At 35.9% G+C, this 22,567-nt stretch overlaps 1 protein-coding gene across 1 annotated transcript; it reads right to left on the bottom strand.

Annotated features, from left to right (window-relative positions):
- Positions 1-1,449: 1,449 nt before the first annotated feature.
- LOC121298897 (tumor necrosis factor alpha-induced protein 8-like protein 3) lies at positions 1,450-21,255 on the bottom strand. The gene is made up of 2 exons (XM_041226192.1): positions 21,125-21,255; positions 1,450-3,456 (listed from the first exon to the last, which is right to left on the bottom strand). Exons 1-2 carry the CDS (start codon positions 21,168-21,170, stop codon positions 2,894-2,896), a joined length of 609 nt encoding a protein of 202 aa, XP_041082126.1. The 5' UTR covers positions 21,171-21,255; the 3' UTR covers positions 1,450-2,893.
- Positions 21,256-22,567: the final 1,312 nt, after the last annotated feature.

The following is a 22,567-nucleotide window of genomic DNA, read 5'->3' as shown; positions in this document are numbered from 1 at the left end:
ATGATTTATATTGGGGGAAAAAACAAAGTGGCAACAACTGCCTCCCACACAGACAGATACACACAAATCTTTTCAATGAGACCAATTTTAGATGCCAACATTTTTTAGTGATGAAAAAAAAGAACACCATCAGATGTGTTTGCTCATATAAGACCTTCTTTGAAGCAGTCCACATACTACATGAGCAGCCTAGAAACCTCAACATGAATTGAAAGTGTTACTGGGGCTAAGGCGTTTATTCAATCTGTCTGACAAGTACAGCACCGGGGATTCCCCTGAATTACATCAAGCACATATTCATCGTTATCCAGGGATTCCCCTTGGGTTTACAATGCGCTAGATGTGGATTATACAGGTGGGTACAGCTCGATTACATCAATTCCCCAGTCAGCGATGCATTCTTGTGATTTGCTAGCATAGTTTAAAGTCAACAGGGGGTTAGCATTTTGTAACAAAGCATCAGCAAAAATTGCGTAATTACGCAAACAATTATTTTGTTTAGTTACACTTTAAAATATTGACCACCCGTGTATGTGAATTGCAATGCATAACCTGCTATTCCTGCCCTGTGGTGTTCCACTTCAATTAATATATTTGTCTGAGTGGCACCATCTTTCATACTACATGTACTAACAACCACAGAAGCAAATATAGTACGCATTTCGTTGCACATTTTATGGTTATTGCTCTGTATCATCTGTGGTTTTTGCAGCGTTTTAATGTTTGTTTCAGTTTAAGTGTTGCTGTTGCTTTAAGACACGTGTCTCAGTTCAGATTACAGGTGGAATAATGAATGGCCATCACGTCATAATACAGCTGTGCTGTGTAATGGTTTGCAGGTGTTGTTTGTTCTTCTTTTGTGTATGTTTTAGATGTATTAGTTCACATATTTGTTTCATGAAACCCTTGCCAGGCATGGTTTTTAATACGTCCACAGTGTATTTCGTCATGTAGAAGAGGAAGCAAATAATAATAGCCATCAAAGCCCCTGTGTTTTCCCGTGCTTCAAAAGAGAACGATACCAGTACTGGAGACCACCAGAAACAGGTGTGTTAATTGAATACAGTTATTTTGCTGCAGCAGTTGTGTCATGTGAGGGCTTTCAGGTGGATTTAGTTGATGTGAAGATTGGTGTAAATCGGTCATGCCTTTGACAAATTGACGATTTGTCTCTGATGCATAATGTTGCTTTGGTGTAAAACAACAACAACAACAACAATATATTCTTTCCTGCTGAATGCGAGTAAAATTTGTAACCCAAAATGGGTGATGTGAGTAAACTTTTGAAGCAAATGTATTGGCATGCTTAAAGAGTTACCTACACCTTTGTTAAACATCGACTTGTATAATTGAGGCAGGTGAGCATGTCTGCTTTTTTTAATCAAATAAATCAATAAATAGTAATTTTTATTGGTGTGTATTGTTTAATAAAGTAATCGCAGCCACATAATAATAATAATAATAATAATAATATAATAATAATAATAATAATAATAATAATTTACAAAAACAATTTTCAGTGTACAAGCAGTGTTTTGGGTTGTGATGTTACTTGAAGCCTGTTGCTTCAGGGTTGTGATGCTACTTGAAGCGCGTTGCTTAAGGTATCAGCTGCCCACAAAACCCAGCGCTGTAAGTACATTTTTGTTGTTAATTCATAACTAAGGTGTATAGCTATGTTGGAGTTGATTTCTATTTAATTTTCTGGTCTGGCTTAGGTTTCATTTAGAAGAATGTGTAATCGACTGTGGATGTTGGTGGTGCTCATTTAGACAGTGGGGTTAATTCTTTTAAGCCTTTACTAAATGTCATCGAACACAACCTGAATGTTCTGAAGATCGAATTGGACAGCTACAATTTTAACTGTTGTATACAAAAAGCTTACTAACACAATGCACTGGAGAGCTGTAGAGCACTTGTTATTACCACAGATAATGGCATTGTTTTGTATGATCCAAGAAGGAAGAAAGAACACAGCACAGGTATGTGTTTATAATTATTCTCTAGTGAAAGCTAGTTATTACACCTCAACTTGACACCATTGTAAAAACATCCTTACAGTCACAGGTATCTATTGGGACCAATTATATTGGCTTTAAAGATAAGTGTTTTATAACTTGAAGCATTAGTCATCTAACAGAAGTGTGGTATGGTAATAGAAACACACAGACAATTTTCAGTTACATACTTCTAAAATCAAATTTCTATTGTTTTGAATGTAGCATTTTTTAATTTTATATATTCATTTGGGTTGATGCAAGATTTCAGAGGTAAAAATATCTGATAGATTTTATTTTCATTGATTGCTTTGGGTCACATTAGTCACAATCATTTTCTTGAACTGTCATTTTGCTGTAATTATCTTAATCTTTCATTTACTCTAGTTTTTTTAAAGGAGAAATTAATGTAAATGGTCAAATTGATTTTTGTTTCACCTTTTAAAATCTAGGAGTAATTTTGGACAAGAAAGCTTTAAACATATTTCCAAACAATACTGCAGTTACAGTACTTGGCCACCAGATATAGTCAAATCCTAAGATATAGTCAAAAACTAAGGGAAAGTGATTCTAGTCACCTGATTTATTTCTTTAAAAGGTGATTTTCAACCAATGAAACTGAGTGTTTGGATGATGTCATAGTATCCGAATCCATTTGCTGCCTGGCAATCATTAAGAATTTAGATCATTGGTGAGAAGTTGTGGGGTGTTACACCAAGTGAAATAGAATTTAAGGTCCTCTCCAATTACACACATATGAACTATCAAAATTGCTACCCCTAGGATGTACAGATCAAAATGATTTACTAGTATAACCAGTCATATTGTGAAAACACATCCATCCCAAAAACAAAAGTACAGTTTATAAAAGACAGCCCGGCATGTAAAGGAGCAGGTTAAAGAATTCCCTCGTCTAGTAGTTTGGTAATACCCTCGCAGATCTTTTTCAAGTACTGTCTGTATTCTTCACCAGGGCTGTAAAGAACAGAAAGAAACTCTGCATCAGCAAAATGATCAAAAACATGATCGATGCGCCTGTGGGATTTTGCAGTCAAGTGGTGCTCCACGAGTTCATGCAGAAGGTCCTTGCACTCATTGAGGAGTTCCGAAAGAATGTTGCGGTCGAAGGTGTAATCCACCTCGTAAAAGCTGACCGCGGTCATGGCGCTCTGATTCATTTTCTTCTTGAACTTCTCCACCGTCTCCAGCTCGTCTGGACTGAAGTGATGGTTTCTGTAGAGGATCCCGATTTTCAAGGCGATTTTGATCACGTTTTTCATGATTTTGATTGCCTCCTTCTTGTTCTTGGTGTACTCTCGACTAACTTTGTACAGCTCGTCCAGGATCTCGCTGCTGGTGTCATCGATGAGCATGTTGGCCACTGCCATTGTTGCCATCTTGCTCAAAATCTTTTTCTGAGCTTGAAGAGCCAGGCTTTTAGAGTTGAAGATCTCTGGGACTGCATAGGATAAAAAAAAACAACAAAAAAAAAAAACACACACAAATAGAAAGAGATTCATAATTGCATAATATTAATATTGATCAGCAACATAAAGAACGGCATTATTTTTTATATGTAGACAAGTGGCTGATATTTAGTTCAAGGTAAATATGTACTGTATGGCATTGGCTGTAGATCATTCACATATCCAGTATTATAAAACTTTCATGAGGAATGTACAACTGAATCCTCCTACCCTTATCTGTTAGGTCAATATCCCATTCAAAACACAATTTAGCTTGTTTATAATTGTCCAAAAGGTCTGCCATCCATGGTACCTTCATCTTTGATGGACAACACTATGCCGTGCTTTATTAGATTATTTGGAAGTACATATTTATTATTTGACACCAGTAGGTAAAGGTTAAGATGATCTTTGCAAGAAGGCAACTAAAATCCCTGAATACCCTAAATAAATAAGACATGCATATTACACTGGCATTCAAGTGGACTTGGAGGCCCACATTGTTGGTTCACAATAGATGCAGCTGCTATAGTGCTTGGAAATAGAACCATCTAATTTGCTATTTAGTCAAAAAGTACTTGAAAATAAATCAGACTGATTTGAAAGAATCTGCTATCATTGTGAGTAAATCATAGCCTTTGTGAAGTGATCGAAGGATAAATTAAGCCTGTAAGCCTATGATTTACTTCAGAATTGACAGCCAGTAAGCTGCTGTTTTGTGGTTTGAAGAAGGGTAACCAGGGTTTTGAAATCATTAATTTACCCCCAACAATATTATGTTGAAGATATCTGTGTTCTTTTCTCTTTATTCAATATTTTGTTTTATTTTAAGTATTGGTCATTCTTTCATTTAATATGTTATTAATATTAATGAAAAGTAAATACGATTAATACTTTCTTTAAAAATAGCTCTTCTCTGGAAATAAGATATCAGGTTATTTTAGCTTAAAAACATGTTATCTGCAGTACAAATGTAGTTCTTAGTACTTCAAAATGACTGGTGACAGAATTCTAGGAAATGCTTTTCATGCACAGTCCTTCATAATCTATGAGAACGATTGTCTTCTGAATAAAAAAAAGCACAGTATTGGCTCTTGACGCTTCAAAACATACCTATTAAGAGATTTAATGAATACAATCCCAGACTTGATTTCAGTAGAGTAAGAAGAATGTGCAAATGCAGGTGGCATCACTATTGCTTTGTTTGTACGTGTTGCCAAATGAAATCACAGAGGACAATTCTATAATTCAGCAGTGGCACGGTTGCTGTAGAGCAGCTTCCCGCCAGTACTGTCCTGATGAAAGTGAGGGCTTTTTGCAAGTGTGCTGGCCACATCACTTGGTGAGGTTCCAGGATACAGACTGGAAAACACATTGATTAATATGCTGCTCAGAAATGTAATATAGTTTGAGATATATATTTAAATCATTCACTTTTTAGAGCTTTGGTGCTAACATGCTCCATTGGGAATAATAATGCTTGAACTGCTTGCAGCACTAGTATCTTAAACCTTATTGTTGCTGTGATAATGTCAAACATAACAATTAGATTAGTTGCCATTATTAAACTGAATACAATTCAGCTTTGAATTACAGTTCGGTACATTTTCCTATGCCCAACATGGTTCGTTTAATAAATAATAATACAGGGTTAAGGTCTGTTTTGGTCCAGTCTACTCTTTTGTACTGGAGCTAATATGGAACTACTTTTTTTAATATACATTTAACACATGCTCTACATCTGTTCCATTATTCATATGATTTTATAATTTTCAAAATGTTTCCTTCCAGCTGAAGTCAATTGAATAGAACAAAATTGACCTGGAGGCAAGTATGACAGATCAGATGGTGTACAGTGTTCCAAGTTATGCACATTTCTTAATTCAGCATTGGAGTGTATTTGTCTATTGTACTGCAGGAGAAAATAACGCAGCTAAGCAAATGTGATTTTAATCATTAGAAGCATTAACACATTGCTTATTAAGTAAACCTCTAAACGAGTGATAATTAATACAATATGTGTAAAACTTTTAAACTTCTGGTTTGTGGTGATTTAAAACCAACATGAATTAAAAGTTTAAAGCACTAGAAAAATGTGAAACCTCTGGAAGCCATATTTTTAAATGAATTCAGAATGTTGTCTGAAGTCACTCCTGTAAATAGACCCTTAGTTAATTAAATGTATTGTTACCGATACTTCAACTCTCACTAGTTACATGACATACCACCCAGAAGGGGAGCACACATATGAACATCAGCAGTCAAGAGTTTGGTAAATATTGTGGCATACTTAGCCATTCATATGTATTGCTAGGACCTTTAGAACAAACAGACAATGTAGGGTGTCGATTTAGTCTGGTACTGAATGCTCTAGGAAAATCCACATTGAATAGCATCTGTTAGAGAATAATATTTTTGATCATCTTGCTAGGGGTAACCTACGTTGACTTTCAGGTTAGGATTTATTTAAAGTTGTGATTTGAAAGATTAGTAATCTATGGGTTACTAACCTGTCTACCAAGCTGTTCCTGTATTGCATATACCGTACACGGTTTCTTTGAGATGTTATGCATAATTAAGCACTTTTTAGGTGAGCTTTTGGGTTATAACCTCCTGCTGCTGCATACATTCGCAGAAGCGTGCCTGTTAATATTTTCATCACAGTGAGGCATGTGTCTACTTAAATTGTGGATGGATCTTAAACAGTAGAGTTTAAGTATATGATTCGCCTGTAGAGTTATGGTGAGTTTCCAGCCCTGAGGCGAGTTGCAGTGTGCAGCATCTAGGATGGCATTGCGTGACAGTCTTATTATATCAAAATAACATTCATCTACTAAAGGTAAAGGGCCCAGGTTATAAAGAATTAATTTCTACAAAACATGGCATGAAACTTTTTTTTTCAACCTGAAAGTTGGTATAATTATTTCTGGCAAATTTCAGTCTTCAAAACAAGGAGATGGTGCTCTCCCTCAGGCGACCTGAAAGACCTGCAGTTGTTTTGAAACATAAGTACCGTACAGTATGTAGGAAAATGTCAAACAAAGAAATAGGAGTTCCACAGTAAGCATATGCAGGGTCAAGACTTTGACTTTTAAAGCAGCAGTATCCAACAGTTTTAATGATTTATGCTATTCTCTCTAAATATAACTACAAGCAAACCTATGGGAGCCTGGATCCTATTGGTCTCTTCTAACATTTGTGATAAATAATTCATTTATTCTGTGTAACCTTCTGGAGTTTCAGAAGAATGAGTGTAATGTTTACTAATTATATGGTACAACACCACTAGTGTGTTTTATTTAAATATACTAATTTAGGCGCTTCAGTGTTTATCATATGAAAAGAGCAGAACAAAAAGACAAGTTGCTGGCATTGCATCCTTCCCTACTCAACACATGCTGGAGATAATGATCATTTAAAAAGCTCTTGCTTTACCTCTTAAGAATGCAAAAACCAAAGGTCATTCTCATTTACATGAAAGAGTTCATTCCTTCTGATTTTTAATGAGATTTACATAAAACTGAAATGAGCTTTTTGTCCGCATTTAATCCTTTACTTTTACGAGTCACTATTATTCCCCACGTGAGATTAGCTTTGAGATTGTCTGTGCCATATTCTCCAATCAGGCTGAAATGCTAGTAAGCTCTGTGTATCAAAGGGGGCTTTTGTCCTTTTACTTAATCATTTGGATTGCTAATTCTTCCTCATTGACTTTGTGCTGTTGTTGTTTAGAGGATTAGTTTTCTGGCAGAAAACGCTAGTTGACAGGGTGAGCAGATGCAGTGTTGTCAGTTTTTCTTGTGTTAAAATGTCTGGCTTTGTTGATTACCATTACATTTTTGTTTTAATAAAGAGAGCTATTGTATTCTCATTTACTTTCCTTTCATTTGCTAGTATGGTTTAATGGATATTGTGGCAGTGGTCTATCCTTCCAGCTGCCTGGCTAAGTCATCGTCTTCTGTGTCGGATTGAATTTTTAGTAGATACTTTCTGTCTGGGACTGATTTCAACTTGACCTGGATGGTTTTAATTCATTTTGTTTGATTGCGCTTGGGGGCTGTATTGGTAGCAGTTAATTAAGGAATTGCCAAATAAAGTACTTATTCAGTATCATGAAAAAGAAATTGTTTCTGTAATGCTTATGATTTATGAAGAAGTAAAATTATGATTACACAGGATTTACATCCCACACAATATTTGACTCTTCTTTACTTTACGTGCAGAATGGCTGGAGCTGTTTATCTTAGAAAGTGACTACTGCCCAAAACTGTTTAGTCTATTTTGAAGAATTTATCTAGTGTGATTAATTTTGTTTTTAAAGAATGCATTCCTGGACAGGGTAAGCCTTCATATCAGAACTTAGTAATAATTTTCAAGAGTTGAGAATGTGGATTTAGCAGTTTATTACTTCCCTCTTAGCAATTCTTTGCTGTCTTACATAAAAAACAGTGTGCTAGTGAAGGGCTTTTATATAGTACAGTGCAATTTACTGTCACCATGAAATGGTCACATTTGGGAATTATGACAAATAGCAAGGGAACACTACTATTTATAAACAATTTTCATACAAATAGTAGTTTTTGCATTAGGGGTGCACACTGTGTCTGTGCCTTTTTATTTCCCTGTTAGATATATGCTGCACTCGCATATACACATACATATATACATTGCTCCCTCGCTATAACGCGGCTCTCGGGGGACACACACATACACAATATGAGCGTTGTAACCAAAGAGTGTTATAAATGGTGGGGGGCGCCGCAGGACACATAACAACACACATCTGACTAAAATACAAAATAACTCCCTCTCTATAAAGCACCATGTAATCAATACTGATATTTACAAAAACGGGTAACATTCCCACTCGTGGATCATTTTAATTAGCAGTTTTTAAACTATAAGTAGCCTGGCTAAGGGGTCAGGAGTTCAGTTCAAAGTGACAGACAAGCGAACCCAATGACAGAGGGCTAAGGGAAGAGGGAATGGGCTCACCCCAGGAGCAGGAGCTATGTGTGTGTGTGTGTGTGTGTGTATATATTATATATATTATATATATATATATATATATATATATATATATATATATATATATAATATACACACACACACAGTGGCTTGCAAAAGTATTGACCCCCCTTGCCATTTTTCCTATTTTGTTGCCTTACAACCTGGAATTAAAATTGATTTTTTGGGGGTTTGTATCAATTGATTTACACAACATGCCTACCACTTTGAAGATGCAAAATATTTTTTATTGTGAAACAAACAAGAAATAAGACAAAAAAACAGAAAACTTGAGCGTGCATAAGTATTCAGCCCCCCAAAGTCAATACTTTGTAGAGCCACCTTTTGCATCAATTATAGCTGCAAGTCTCTTGGGGTATGTATCTATAAGCTTGGCACATCTAGCCACTGGGATTTTTGCCCATTCTTCAAGGCAAAACTGCTCCAGCTCCTTCAAGTTGGATGGGTTCCGCTGGTGTACAGCAATCTTTAAGTCATACCACAGATTCTCAATTGGATTGAGGTCTGGGCTTTGACTAGGCCATTCCAAGACATTTAAATGTTTCCCCTTAAGCCATTCGAGTGTTGCTTTAGCAGTATGCTTAGGGTCATTGTCCTGCTGGAAGGTGAACCTCCGTCCCAGTCTCAAATCTCTGGAAGACTGAAACAGGTTTCCCTGAAGAATTTCCCTGTATTTAGCGCCATCCATCATTCCTTCAATTCTGACCAGTTTCCCAGTCCCTGCCAATGAAAAACATCCCCACAGCATGATGCTGCCACCACCATGCTTCACTGTGGGGATGGTGTTCTTGGGGTGATGAGAGGTGTTGGGTTTGCGCCAGACTAGCGTTTTCCTTGATGGCCAAAAAGCTCAATTTTAGTCTCATCTGACCAGAGTACCTTCTTCCATATGTTTGGGGAGTCTCCCACATGCCTTTTGGCGAACACCAAACGTGTTTGCTTATTTTTTTCTTTAAGCAATGGCTTTTTTCTGGCCACTCTTCTGTAAATCCCAGCTCTGTGGAGTGTACGGCTTAAAGTGGTCCTATGGACAGATACTCCAATCTCCGCTGTGGAGCTTTGCAGCTCCTTCAGGGTTATCTTTGGTCTCTTTGTTGCCTCTCTGATTAATGCCCTCCTTGCCTGGTCCGTGAGTTTTGGTGGGCGGCCCTCTCTTGCCAGGTTTGTTGTGGTGCCATATTCTTTCCATTTTTTAATAATGGCTTTAATGGTGCTCCGTGGGATGTTCAAAGTTTCGGATATTTTTTTATAACCCAACCCTGATCTGTACTTCTCCACAACTTTGTCCCTGACCTGTTTGGAGAGCTCCTTGGTCTTCATGGTGCCGCTTGCTTGGTGGTACCCCTTGCTTAGTGGTGTTGCAGACTCTGGGGCCTTTCAGAACAGGTGTATATATACTGAGATCATGCAACAGATCATGTGACACTTAGATTGAACACAGGTGGACTTTATTTAACTAATTATGTGACTTCTGAAGGTAATTGGTTGCACCAGATCTTATTTAGAGGCTTAATAGCAAAGGGGGTGAATACATATGCACGCACCACTTTTCCGTTATTTATTTTTTTGAATTTTTTTAAACAAGTTATTTTTTTCATTTCACTTCACCAATTTGGACTATTTTGTGTATGTCCATTACATGAAATCCAAATAAAAATCAATTTTAATTCCAGGTTGTAAGGCAACAAAATAGGAAAAATGCCAAGGGGGCTCAATACTTTCGCAAACCACTGTATACACCCTCACATATATATATATATATATATATATATATATATATATATATAATAATATAGCTATATATATATTATATATGTAGTCCTATAATACATTGTCTCTCAGCCAGACAAACCAGGAACATGAATCTGTACTGGTGCAAGGCTTTGACGATCTACACAACAGCTAAATTGTGCTTGATACAATTCTCATATCTCCCGTGAATGATGCTCGTTTACAGTAACTGATTGTGGCAGTGACTGAAGAGCTAGGGGGAAAGTATCTGCGTTTATTTCACAAACAACAACACTGAGTGACAGCAATGTCAATTCTCTCTAGTCATTTACTGTAAATGAAGAAATGATTGATGCAAAGTGAATTCTGGCCCTGAAAAGTGTCCGCTAACACTTCCTATGTAACTGGTGTCTGCATATCTACAGTAGCTGACTCTCTACTGACATAATGTTTTGCCAGTTAGTAGGCTGAAACATCCATACTGTATATTTTAAATGAGGCTTTAGTGGAGATCTGGCATTTCTGCTCAAGCACAAACTGAAAGCAGTATTGATTTACGGTCTTGAAGTTGGACATTTTTAAATTTTTTATAATTCAGCACACCAACAATGGATTATTTATTTTAAATCTGTAAGAAATAGTTAATAGGGAAAATCCACCAAAATCTGGTGACTGTGTTGTATTTTATTATGTCATACACCAAACAGCTTGATTGCTAAGGATTTTTCCATAGTACAGGCTCTCTAATTTAAACCAAGTCTCATCTATTATGCTTTCCACTAGAAATGTAAGCACCAAAAACCAAATACATGTCGATTTTCCCACCACAGCGGGTTAGTATGTGAAATACACCTGCCCACAACCAAATGGACCTGCCTCTGTCAATCGGGCTAATTTCAAACCATTGGAGACTGTATATCGCAGAGTAACATTTGATAAGGTGTAGGTTTGTTCTTTGGAAGAAAAATCACAAAGTAATAGAAATATGATGGGCAGGTATAAGGACCCCAAGGTAAATAATATTAGAAGTACTTTAATAAAGCAGTAGTGACACGTCGAAACAAACGGGACATTATTCCAGATTTAGAGAGACCAGCTTGTAATGTAAATGGGGATCACTCCAAAAGTCAACAAACCAGGGATTTTCTTTCATTTCCTTGGAAACAACCCTGCATGAGCATAAGTTATTCTTGCTTTTTGCTTTATAAAACTGCATCTGCTTCCACCATTACATTTTAGCAGAAGTGACAGCTCAGGAAAACCGGGACTAGGCACTGCTGTATAAATGGAAGCATTGTCACGTCACATCAGTCTAAACCTGGCAAGGCTTTTTCACCAGGCTGTTTCCTCCCAATTGATGTGCCTCATCAAGTCAGGAATTATGCTGCAGATATTAACCGAAAAAAAAAATCATTTTTAATCTGATACCCCATTTTATTGATGTAGTGGCGGAAGGTTTTTTTTCCCCATATTAATTAAATCCCAGAGTTACACATACAAGGGATATATTATATTATGTTAAAAGTTACAGGGGGAACCTATGCCTTCAGAAATCTGGGCTTTTATCAACTGTGTATTCATAATACCATGTTGTAAAGTTTTGGTACTAAAACCATAAGGTCTGACTAGTTTTCATTCAATATCTCTGTTTTTCACAGTAATGTTTGGAATGTCACCAGAGTTCTTGTAGTTTTAGTATTCTGATCTCCATCTAAATTCATCCTTACATTGTATGTTAAACTGATCCCACATTAAAATGTATTTCCTGGAAAGTTAGGTTTAACTGACATTTAAAATAGCAACTTGTTGAATTTTTGTAGAAACATTTGAACAGTAGTTGATTCTGTTTGAAATCTGATCTCTTTTGATCTGATCTATTTTATTTATAGCCGCATACAATTTGAATCGTGTAACCAAAACTGGTTATTAAGCACCTGTTGTTAATTTCATATGGCAGATATATAGTGAGTGTTGTAATTACAGGGCTTGCAGATGAGCCACGGCTGCATTTTATAAATGCCATCATGCTTATGAATGGGTTGATGGGTATGATCCATTAACTAGAGGCTTTGATTTTACACCATAATATACTTCTATGCTTAAAGCCAGCTGTTAAGAAATACAACAACCTGCTGCACAGTCTTTCTGTTGTCTTGCAATGTAATATCACAATACACTGCGAACAAACCAGCTACACCCTGAATGTTTTTTGGTGTCATGTATTTGTCATCTGTTTCATGCTGTAACTTGTACATTTGTGTGTAGCAATCATACAAATGTATTAACTCTAATACTACTGGTTTAAGAGCTGGTACAGTCTGCTCAGTTGGTTTAAACAACATCTTCATACTGACTTTTTTATATTTAAAAATGGTGTGAACATCAGTGTCTTTAAATCCTGTAACACAGTGAGGTGGAGGATGTTTTAATGGTTTATATGGCATTCCTGTTCACCTTAGATCAAAGCTGTACATGAAAGCTGTTCATACATAAATATAAATAAACATGTTTTCTCATTCTGAGGTTGAATGAAATTAGTTGAATTACTGTTTCTTGAATGATATACACAAACCAATATTGACAGTAAACACTGTGCACTGGTATGTGTTATTTGTGGATAAACTTTATGTATGCAGAGAAATATGTATTTTGCTGAAGAGTATGTATGGAGTACACATCACCTGTTAACTAGACACAGTACTCTATGTTGTAAGTATGGTGGCCGTCCATATATAGTCCTCGCCAGAAAAAGGGTTTAGAATGTAGATTCATATAACTTAGATTTTCAAATATTGTTTTGCAATGAAAAATCACCAGAAAATGTGGTTTATGCAAAGATGGTATTGTGTTTTATAAACTGTTGTAATTCTTCAAGGCATTTGTAAAGCCTGTGTCTGGGGTTTATGTTTTTATTGCACTTACTTTGGAACAAGCAGAAGCAAATGGTGGAATCATGCGTTAAAAGTACCCTCACAACAGTTAAGAAATGTCTGCGTTCAGTCACCATTCAGATTTTAAACATAGCTGTGGAATGTAAAAGTGAGTATTGGATTGGGAACATTAACTAACTAGAGTTTAAATAGTAGCTGCAATAAAAAATATTGAATTTGGGTGTACTTTGTAAACTGTCCTTTTAAAGTCAGATTTTGTTTTGATAAAGTGGTGTAAAAGTCTGGTATGTGTTTTTTTTTTTTTACATTTTTTACTGTAAATACCAGTACATGTAAATAAAATGCACAGACACATTCAACCTAGGAGTCTTAAACCCTTATTAGCCCTGTTAGCCTTCCCTTTTTAATCACTACTAGTAGGGGGTCAAAGTTCTGACATAGTTATATCAATATTGCTTTAATCAGTTTGCTTAGGTCAATTAATGTGGGTTTTGTGTGTGTGTATATTAGTACAACTAAAGGTAGTTTTAAAATAAGACATTAAAGACACTAATCCGTATTTAATTCAAAGCGTTCTTAAAAAATAATTGCTCTTTCCACAGTCTTGGTTTCGCTTTTGATTCAAGATGTGCTCATAGTTGAAGAAAAAAAAAAATTGAATTGATTGGAGTCCTTTGTTTTAAATGTCACAGCTGAACCTTTGCATAGCGTCTGTATATCTCAGGTCAAAGTTGCTAGCTTTAATTAAATGTCTTTTTGAAGGAAATGGCATAAAATCAAACAAGCTTATTAGCATTTCAAGCAAACTAACAGTAAATCTTAATTTGGACTATTTCCGCTTGGCCTAATATGAATATTTCTTAACGTTTCCTTGAAGCTACAAGATTCTTTGCAAATCAAGATCCAAGGCAGGAAAGGATATGAAGTGAGTTTTTTTTTTTTTTTCCCCATTGCTTCAAGCACAACCACTGACCTTGTCCCTGCTTCGCGAAGACAGATCTAGGCTGAGCAATTCCTGTGCTCTGGGATTGTCGGCGCCTGAGCCAGTGAAATGGCCCAGTTCTACTGTTGTACTACTGATAACCAGTTTTTTCACATAGTTATTTTAAGTTCAAGATAGTGTATTTTAAATAAATATTTAGGTCCTGAAACCAAAAACTTGCATGTTGGTGGTCCCTCAACACTGAGACGCACTGGTAACAGGCAGTGTAAAGGAGTAGCTCCTGTCAGGCTAAGAACTGTATTGAATATAAAACAGTCCCAACTTGAAGAAAACCACAAATGCATGGGTTTTTTAAAGGCATTGTGTTCACATCCCAGCAGTCTTGTAAATATTTATGAAACATAACAAAAATAGCATGGCATTGTTATACAAATGCATAGTAACCCCCCCATATGAATGTTAGGCATCTAAAATACACTGCAGCCGTTACAGTGTTTGTATCAGTCAACTGGTCAATGTCAAATAAATGTCAGTTTTGAATCAATGTTTTTTGGTCGATGTTAATTGCAAATTGTAGTGGATAAAAAAAAGAAATGAAATTTACTTTGTTTACCTACATGTACACTGCTATGAAACATAATGCACTTTTTGTTCATTTAAAACACATTCTGCTATTTTGACCACTGAAATTTTAAAGTTGTAGTGCTTATTGCAGTTTAAACATATTTCTTATGTGAAAAGCCTGTTTTACCTTGTAAGCTTGTGTTGAAAATACTAGCCCTATTGGTGTTTGCTGTACAGTAAGTGTTATTCGTACAACAAATCTTGCTTTGACAAGGTACCATTCAGTAGAAAAGTGTTTGACATGTGACTTCAGTCAGGTGTTTTCTGTTAAAGTCAATTAATTTACAAGACCAGATAACATGCACTTTTAATGATCACTTCAACTGTTACATTGTCATTATCGGTGCTGTTGCTTTTTGTGGGACAATAGCAGTTTCCAAGTTCACAAATACATTTACATATGCCACTTTCAGGTTGTAAGACAGCTTTTGTTGATCGTGTATATGCAGTCTGACAATTCTGAGCCTACCCAGAGATAGCTTTTGAGACGTTTTAGCTCACCCGAGTTCTACTGCTGGTCCTGCGATTCCACACTGTAGTCTAATAATCACATACCTTTCTCTTTCCCAGTTCTTAAGTTTTGTCTTCATTTTAAAGGCATTATGAAAATCAGATGTTAAAATCAGCATTCTGGAAAAGGTGTTTTAATTCTAAACCACTGGAACACTTCAAGTGTTGAACATTTAACTGTGTTTGATTCAGAAAACTGGCTGCTTTCCCATGCTATTAACACGAAAATGTACAAGTGTTATTACCATACTCTTATTCACACACGCATGTCATTTTAATGTTTTTTTTTTTTTTTTTTTTTTTTTTTTTTCCGGACATTAACAGCTGAATTGTTCCCACAATATACTAGATACTTTTGAATATGCTTTAAGTTAAATGTTGGCTTGATGTATTTTATTTATTCTGAGTATTTCTTTATGGTCTAAAGAAGAGCAACAGGCACAGCTTCAAAGCAATCCTTCTAAATGTGTCTTCCTAATTACTAAATATCTAATCAGGTGACATCATCTCAAACAGAACTACTTGTCTGTATATCTTTTTTTTTCTATTACATTTGTATTTGAGTAATCCGAGAAGCATTTTCCATCCTGCGCAACATATGGAAAAGCGCTTATTTTTATTATGTGCTTTCTTCTGTGAGGCTCAGAATGATGATACATAAATCCAAAAACATCCTTCTTTTGCTGTAAACCAGCTCTGTTAATCTGAAATACCATTCATTAAATCTTTGTAAGCCCCAATAAGAAATATGCTTTGAACACAATCAGATTATTCTAAATTAGTTTAGTTTAAACCTAGAAGCAGCAATTTTATTTATCTGCAATGGCTCATTTGGAACATCCAGTTATATCCTGAGTGATAAATTAAACTGTTAAACCACAACTAAGTGGCATGGTCTTGGTTTGTCATGTGGGGTGTGGGGGTGGGACCTCCACGAAGTAACCAGGACTACTTGCATGGTTTAGTTTTGCTGTATTACAAAATGCATTTAGAAAATGGGCTGCCTGCTTTTTTGGGGGGTTTTCTAGCAATACTTTACATCTACGCATTTTACTTTGTAATTCTTAATGTTAATTTCATTAAAGGTGGTGGCTCCAGTAGGTTCTCTTTCAAGTTAAACAGTTTAATGGGAGAGATACAGTGATCCCTCAGAAAGAATTGGAGCTGGCAAGGGTTTCTGGCTTGGCAGAGGGAAGCTGTTAGGCTTCGTATTTTCCTACTTAGAAGCAACTATTTATCCCATAACCATGGTGAGAAAAACCAACCCGTCTGCACAGGCTGTGTACAGTAGGGCTCTGGCCAAAGGGTTAACATCACCTAGATTTTTAGGATTGAGACATAATTGGGGGGAAAAAATAATAATTAATATATATATATATATATATATATATATAATATATATATATTATATATATATATATATATATATATATATATATATATATATTGAGATCTTTTATTTAACATCATGTAATCCAAGAAACCACAAAATTATATAATAAAAGTCTACCAGAAGCCATAATAATAGTATAGTATTTCATGGTGGATTTTGAAATGTCACATTTTTCAATTTGTCAGTTATATAATTGGAGCAGTGCCCCAACAACTTTCTTCAAATCGGAAGAGATGAAAATGTTTCTGGGAAGCTTTACTGGTAAAGATGAGCTAGAGATTAGCATTTCTCTAAAACAAAACGGCCTGTAATAACCAGACTTCATTGTGTTTGTAAATCTATGCAACACTACGTTGTTAAACTGTTCTCTATTACAGTAGGCTCAAGTCCAGTGCATAGAAACATTAGTCTCTACTGCCATAGATGACTTCTTTTAATATGTTCCTTCATGACCGTGTTATCTAAACTTACAATCTGACCTGTTTCTTTCCCTTTATGCTTTGTTCTAAAGCATGTATTTTATCTACATGTTTTATAGCTTTGGCAACTGTGGCCTGTGTTTTATCCAAAAATTTGAAAACAAATTGGTAATGCTACAGAACGAATGGGAAATTAGGTCCTTAAGATAACCTTCAATAGCTTTGCAAAAATAAAAAAATTACAAAAAGTGCAAATTTGCACTTTGCTTCCTTTTCAGAGGCTATTGTTTATTTTGTTAAAAGCTACAGGTGATGTCTGGTTCTCATGGATGTCCTTACAGTTGTCTCAGGATTGGGATTTGTCCTTGACCTACGTGTAACTTTGAAGAAACTCACTGTATGTTCAGTATCCATGTGAACGAATACCATCCATTGTCCCGCACAATAACCGTCATTAATCTTGAAAATCCTTGTGAATCAAGGTTACAAAATGTCATACAATTCCATGTGGGTTGCATATTGTGAATAATTGGTTTATGTTGTAAAAAGTGCTACTTCATCAAAAGGATCTCCCTGATGCCCTTTGATTTGTTATGTTTTCAATCTGCCAGCTGCCACTGAGCACATTTAGAGAAGCCAACTAGGAAAAAAAGAGGTAATGGCAGAGACATCCCAGCCATAACATGAGATCATATTAGGAGTCAACATTAACTAGCAGGTACCAGGTTTTTTTTTAGAAGACTGAAACAATATGCTGCTTCTCTATAGACAAAACCATATGAAGTACCTTCTTTTTGTGACTGTGCATATTGGTATTTTAGCTATGGCTAGCTAAGGTGACAAACTTTATGAAAGCCCCTACTGTATAAGATGGATCCCATAAATGCCATTGTACAGTAACTCCCATGAAGTCCATCACATGGTTGCCTCACTTAAGGACAGCAAGACCCTACTTTTTAACAGTTGTGTGCAAATCATGTTCATATCATAACCTATGATAGTTCTAGGCAGCATACTTTTAATATCTATACATTTGTTCCATGACCTTCCTACTGGAGGTCACCTTTTCAGTCCAAGAAGTAGTTTTTTTTTTTTTTTTTTTTTTTTTTATACAATGTTAAACTCTAATCATTATGTGTAATATCATACAGCAATAGTTATTTACTGTGTGACACCAGAAGGCAGTAATTTTGCTTTTGTGGGCAATAGCATCTACTATTTGTGTTCCTATACAGTAGAGTCATGAGCTGCTATGTAAGCTCTTGATATTTAATCCTTTTCAATACATTAGCATTATGTAGATCTGTTTGCTCATTGAGAATTTCCCAATCTAGGTCTATACCCTGGCTACAGAAAATAGCTTTAAGTCCATTAATTCTTCGGAGAACGGCCCTATGCTTCCCTCTGTGGTTGAGGCAATGCCGTCAGAAACCCCATTGCTAAAGTCTCAAAGTGACTCTGTTGACCATCCAACATGTGGTTTTGAACATACAGATAAACATATATGAATGGTATTAATTTCATGAAATGGAGGTGACTGGTTTTTAAGATACAGCTTTAATTCATCCCAATCCATCACAAGCAAGAATAAGTTGTTCGCCTGAAGAACTTGAGTGATATTTGGACACAATTGGATGACCAGCTCCCTAGAAGTGTAACTCAGGTATGCTGACCTGTGACTTTGAGAAGATCACAGGAGGAATGTTAAATGCTTTCTGAGCACAAAAGCTACATACTTTGGGATGAAAATGCAAGGAAAAATAACTATTAGCCTCTTTTTTTTTTTATAGCACTGGAAAAATTAAACCCAAGCATTTTGACAGAAGTTCTTCTGGCAGTCTGTTTGCTTTCTCAAAGCAGCATTTCTGTATATTCTTGCTGGAATGTGTCAGAACCCTACCATTAAAAAGTAAAGTATTGTTGGATTTGGCAGTTTTAACCTTGAGGAAGTGACTGAATTATTAGTCTGGATCCCCACAATATTGGGTTATACAAACAAACTTATCCAGAAATAACATCTATGTTTTCACATGAAAGCAGTAATAGTGTGCATAGAGCACCCTTGTTGCAATTCACAACTGGAGCTTGAATAAAAGGCAAGTTTCTAGAAAAGCTGAGCATATACCTTCTTTCTGTAATGTCTTGCTAAGGGAGCCACACTTATCTTGCTGATTTAAGTGGGGTCATTGAGAACATATCATCCCAGTTATTGTGAAACCTATTAAACAGGTCTTATCCTTCTGATCAGAGTAGAATTTAATGGATCTCCTGTGTACCTGGCATGTATGTTCCATTATTGTCCCAAGGCACTCCATTTTAAATGAGATGCTGCAACTGAAGATTTATTTTCCTGGTACAATCTCATGATAAATCACCCTTGAATCTCTGAGCGGTTTAGCTATGATCGGAGTTGTAAACAATGCTGCCTCCTCCCTCGCAATATAAAGCCAGGCTTTACAGAGGAAACGACTGTGGTTTTAACTGCAAACATTGGTGTGAAAATAGGCTCAATAAAACGTGGGTTAGTGGCACCATTGCAATATAAAGAACAGTATGTATCCTGCTAAAAAATCTGATAACATATGGCGCTGTGTATTTAAAATGTCACCATCTCTCAATGTATAAATAAGGAAAATACTTTTTTTAAAACAAATTAAAGGAAGGGAAAAAAAAAGTAAGTCATGCACTAAACACCACAGGAAAAATACTGTTAGTGTCCCTGAATGCCTAGCACATTAAAGGCAGAAAGCCTAGTAACTGTTGGAGCCTGCTTTGGAGGCATAAGCATTGGGGTTGTCATTATTTAATTTAACTGATATGGAGACATGCACTGAGCCATCCCCCCCAAACAGAGTTTTTTTTTTTTTAGGTTTCAGCAGACTTTCCAGATTTTGCTTTTGGTTACATTTGCAGTAGATCCCGAGGGTGCCCAACTACATCTGTGGACCAGATGAAAGCACAAAACAGCTGCAAATATATCTGATTCCCCTGATTTTTTGATCAAATGGGTTAAGGTAGTTTTTCAGATTTATATGGGATTTTATTTTTTTTTTTTAGTGCTCTTTAAGGTTTTCTTCTTTCTTAGGATTATCGTTGCAACATTTGTGTAGTTACTACTAGGTTTCTTAGTGTCTGTCTTCTAGCATTAGAAAGTCTAATCCAGTAAATGGCCGACGGGCACTTCTAATAAAAACAAACATGTATTTAAAAATAACATCATAAATTTGAAAATGGTCTTCACTGGCCACAATAATAGCAGCCCAGCAAAAACTAATTAAGTACTTACTAAAACATGGTTACAGTTGCACCAGGCAGCCGTCTAATAACAGATTTCAAAACTAACAAACAAAGAAACCACAAAGCATGAACTATTATAATTAAGGAAAATGTCTCAATATTGCAGTTACACAGCAACCACTCCATGTGCTTAGGATTGTATGGCAGATTTGGTCAAATTGTATACAGACATTATGTACTTTCCTGTATTACTTTGGTTGATCAAAACAATTTAAAGGAATTTTAGTTTACCAGTATAATGTTTTAGTTAGGGAGAAGGGATGTCTTAATGGACCTTTAGTTTCCAAGTAACGCTGACCAAGAAATAAGTTAAAAAAAATATTTGTGTTTTGAAAAATGTATTTTATTAATCCATTACCAGTTCACTTTAATAGATAATAGATACCATGGAATCTGTGAAAATTATTCAAGCAAAGTCAACATGACTGCACAGAACACCCCCGAAAAGTCGAAAGGTTAATAGGCTTATATTGAAATATTGTAAACCTTTGGATTAAGGTTTCCAGTAAAGCAATACATCTTCTCTTTAGAGTTGAGCAACAAATACTGCAAACATTTACAATCTCACAGCCATTCACCTGCTATGAGATATACATAATTTTGTGTGTTCTATATTTAACCATCTCTTAGTGATGCTTGTATTCCCCTGAAATGTAAGGTGTTGATATAGGACCCAACAGCATTTGTCTGAACTTGCAAAATCTCGTACAGTACCACATGCAGACATTTTATATACTACATATGCAATGTACAGTGAAGATGAATTTAGCTAATGATATGTTTTGTAACTTTACAGCATAGAGATTTTTAAATTCCAAGCCTTACCTGAAGAAAGCTCCCCTTCACTCAACTCTCCAGAATCTGTGTCCATGTTGTCAGCTGGACCTTTCTTTCTATAGACTTGAATCTGAAACTAGTTGAGAAGCAGTAGCTGTGTATAGAACAGTGCTGGCAGTGAGGCAGTCAGCTATTTGGTAAGCTCTCTGTCTGTAGCTCGCTCTCTGTCTCTCTCTCTCTCTCTCTCTCACTCTCTCTTTCTGGAAATCAGAGTTCTTGCACATCCTCATTGGTACGAACTCTGAGGGTCACTACAGAGGCTGGCCTGCTACTGTGTACAGTACTCTATGGCTACTTTGAGTGGTAAATGAATAGCCTGCACTGAATAACACACAAAAACGTTTTATTTAACACATATTCCTTGGCTAGATATGGATTAAACTTTGTTTTAAAATAGTCAGTCTTTCATTTCATTTTAACAAAATGCCTAAGCACTCTTGCCAAATGTCTGAAGATTTTGTTAAATGGTTGTTGCAGACAGTGCAATACTTAACGATATTACAGATTATTACTTGCTTAAAAAAATATAAATAAGTGACATAGTTTTTATATAATTCAAATAAAACTTCTGGAATCTTCAACATCTGTTTAAGGATATTTTTCCCTATTGAACACTTTCATCTGAGCTAATTATTGACTGCCTCGTCTGTGTTTAATATTCCCACTACATTACATTTTTCCAAATGGTTGTATTTAGTTTGAATTCCCTTGGGGTTTTTTAAGAGTAGCCTAAAATAATGTTGCATTGTATTCTGCCAAGGCTGAGTGGTGCCAGTGATGGGTAAACAAGTTTTCACTTTGGGAACTAGCGATCTGACGGTCTGTTTCTGTAGACAATGAGATATACTAGTTTCTAGCAACTCGAGTGGGAATAGATTAGAGGAAATGCAGACCCTGTTACTAAATGCACAATTGCTCAATTGTGATGAATTGCCAAACGAAGGATGGAAGGACAAAGCAAAGAGGCACTTCTCTCCTGCATTGTACAAACATTTACCAAACTCCAGCCTTGCTTTCAATTGAAATGCACATAGAAAACCAAATCTGGTGTAAACTGGAGAACCGTAAAAACTTTGGGTTAAAGAAAAAAAAGTCTCTCATTTGTAGCACATTACTGAAATCTTGATGCCTGAGACCTATTCTACTAGTAAAAATAAGACCTACTAAATGCTTGGCAGAGAAAAAAAGTGATGTTAGACTAATTGCTAGTAGAAGTCATACCCAATGGTTTCATACATTAACCTATATATATATATATATTTAATTGAAACTAAGCACAGAAGAGGGAAGGATATGACAATTGTGTGATATTTACCGAAGGATTTATCAATGCTCTCTCTGCTACCATGCTGCAGGCTTGCTTACTGAACAAGGAGACTTCCACCTGGAAGGTGAGACAAAGGTTCATTTATAGACTCTGGGGTTTAGTTA

Source organism: Polyodon spathula, chromosome 24, assembly GCF_017654505.1.
Source record: "Polyodon spathula isolate WHYD16114869_AA chromosome 24, ASM1765450v1, whole genome shotgun sequence".
Taxonomy (NCBI): domain Eukaryota; kingdom Metazoa; phylum Chordata; class Actinopteri; order Acipenseriformes; family Polyodontidae; genus Polyodon; species Polyodon spathula.
Note: the sequence above shows the minus strand (reverse complement) of the source record. Positions and strands in the feature narration are given on the sequence as shown.

What these genes read in the sequence shown, in the direction of transcription:
- LOC121298897 (XM_041226192.1), bottom strand. Translation starts at nt 21,170, where the DNA reads ATGGACACAGATTCTGGAGAGTTGAGTGAAGGGGAGCTTTCTTCAG. An exon ending in TGAAGGGGAGCTTTCTTCAG is followed by an intron (nt 3,457 to 21,124) that starts GTAAGGCTTGGA and finishes TATCCTATGCAG; the next exon opens with TCCCAGAGATCTTCAACTCT.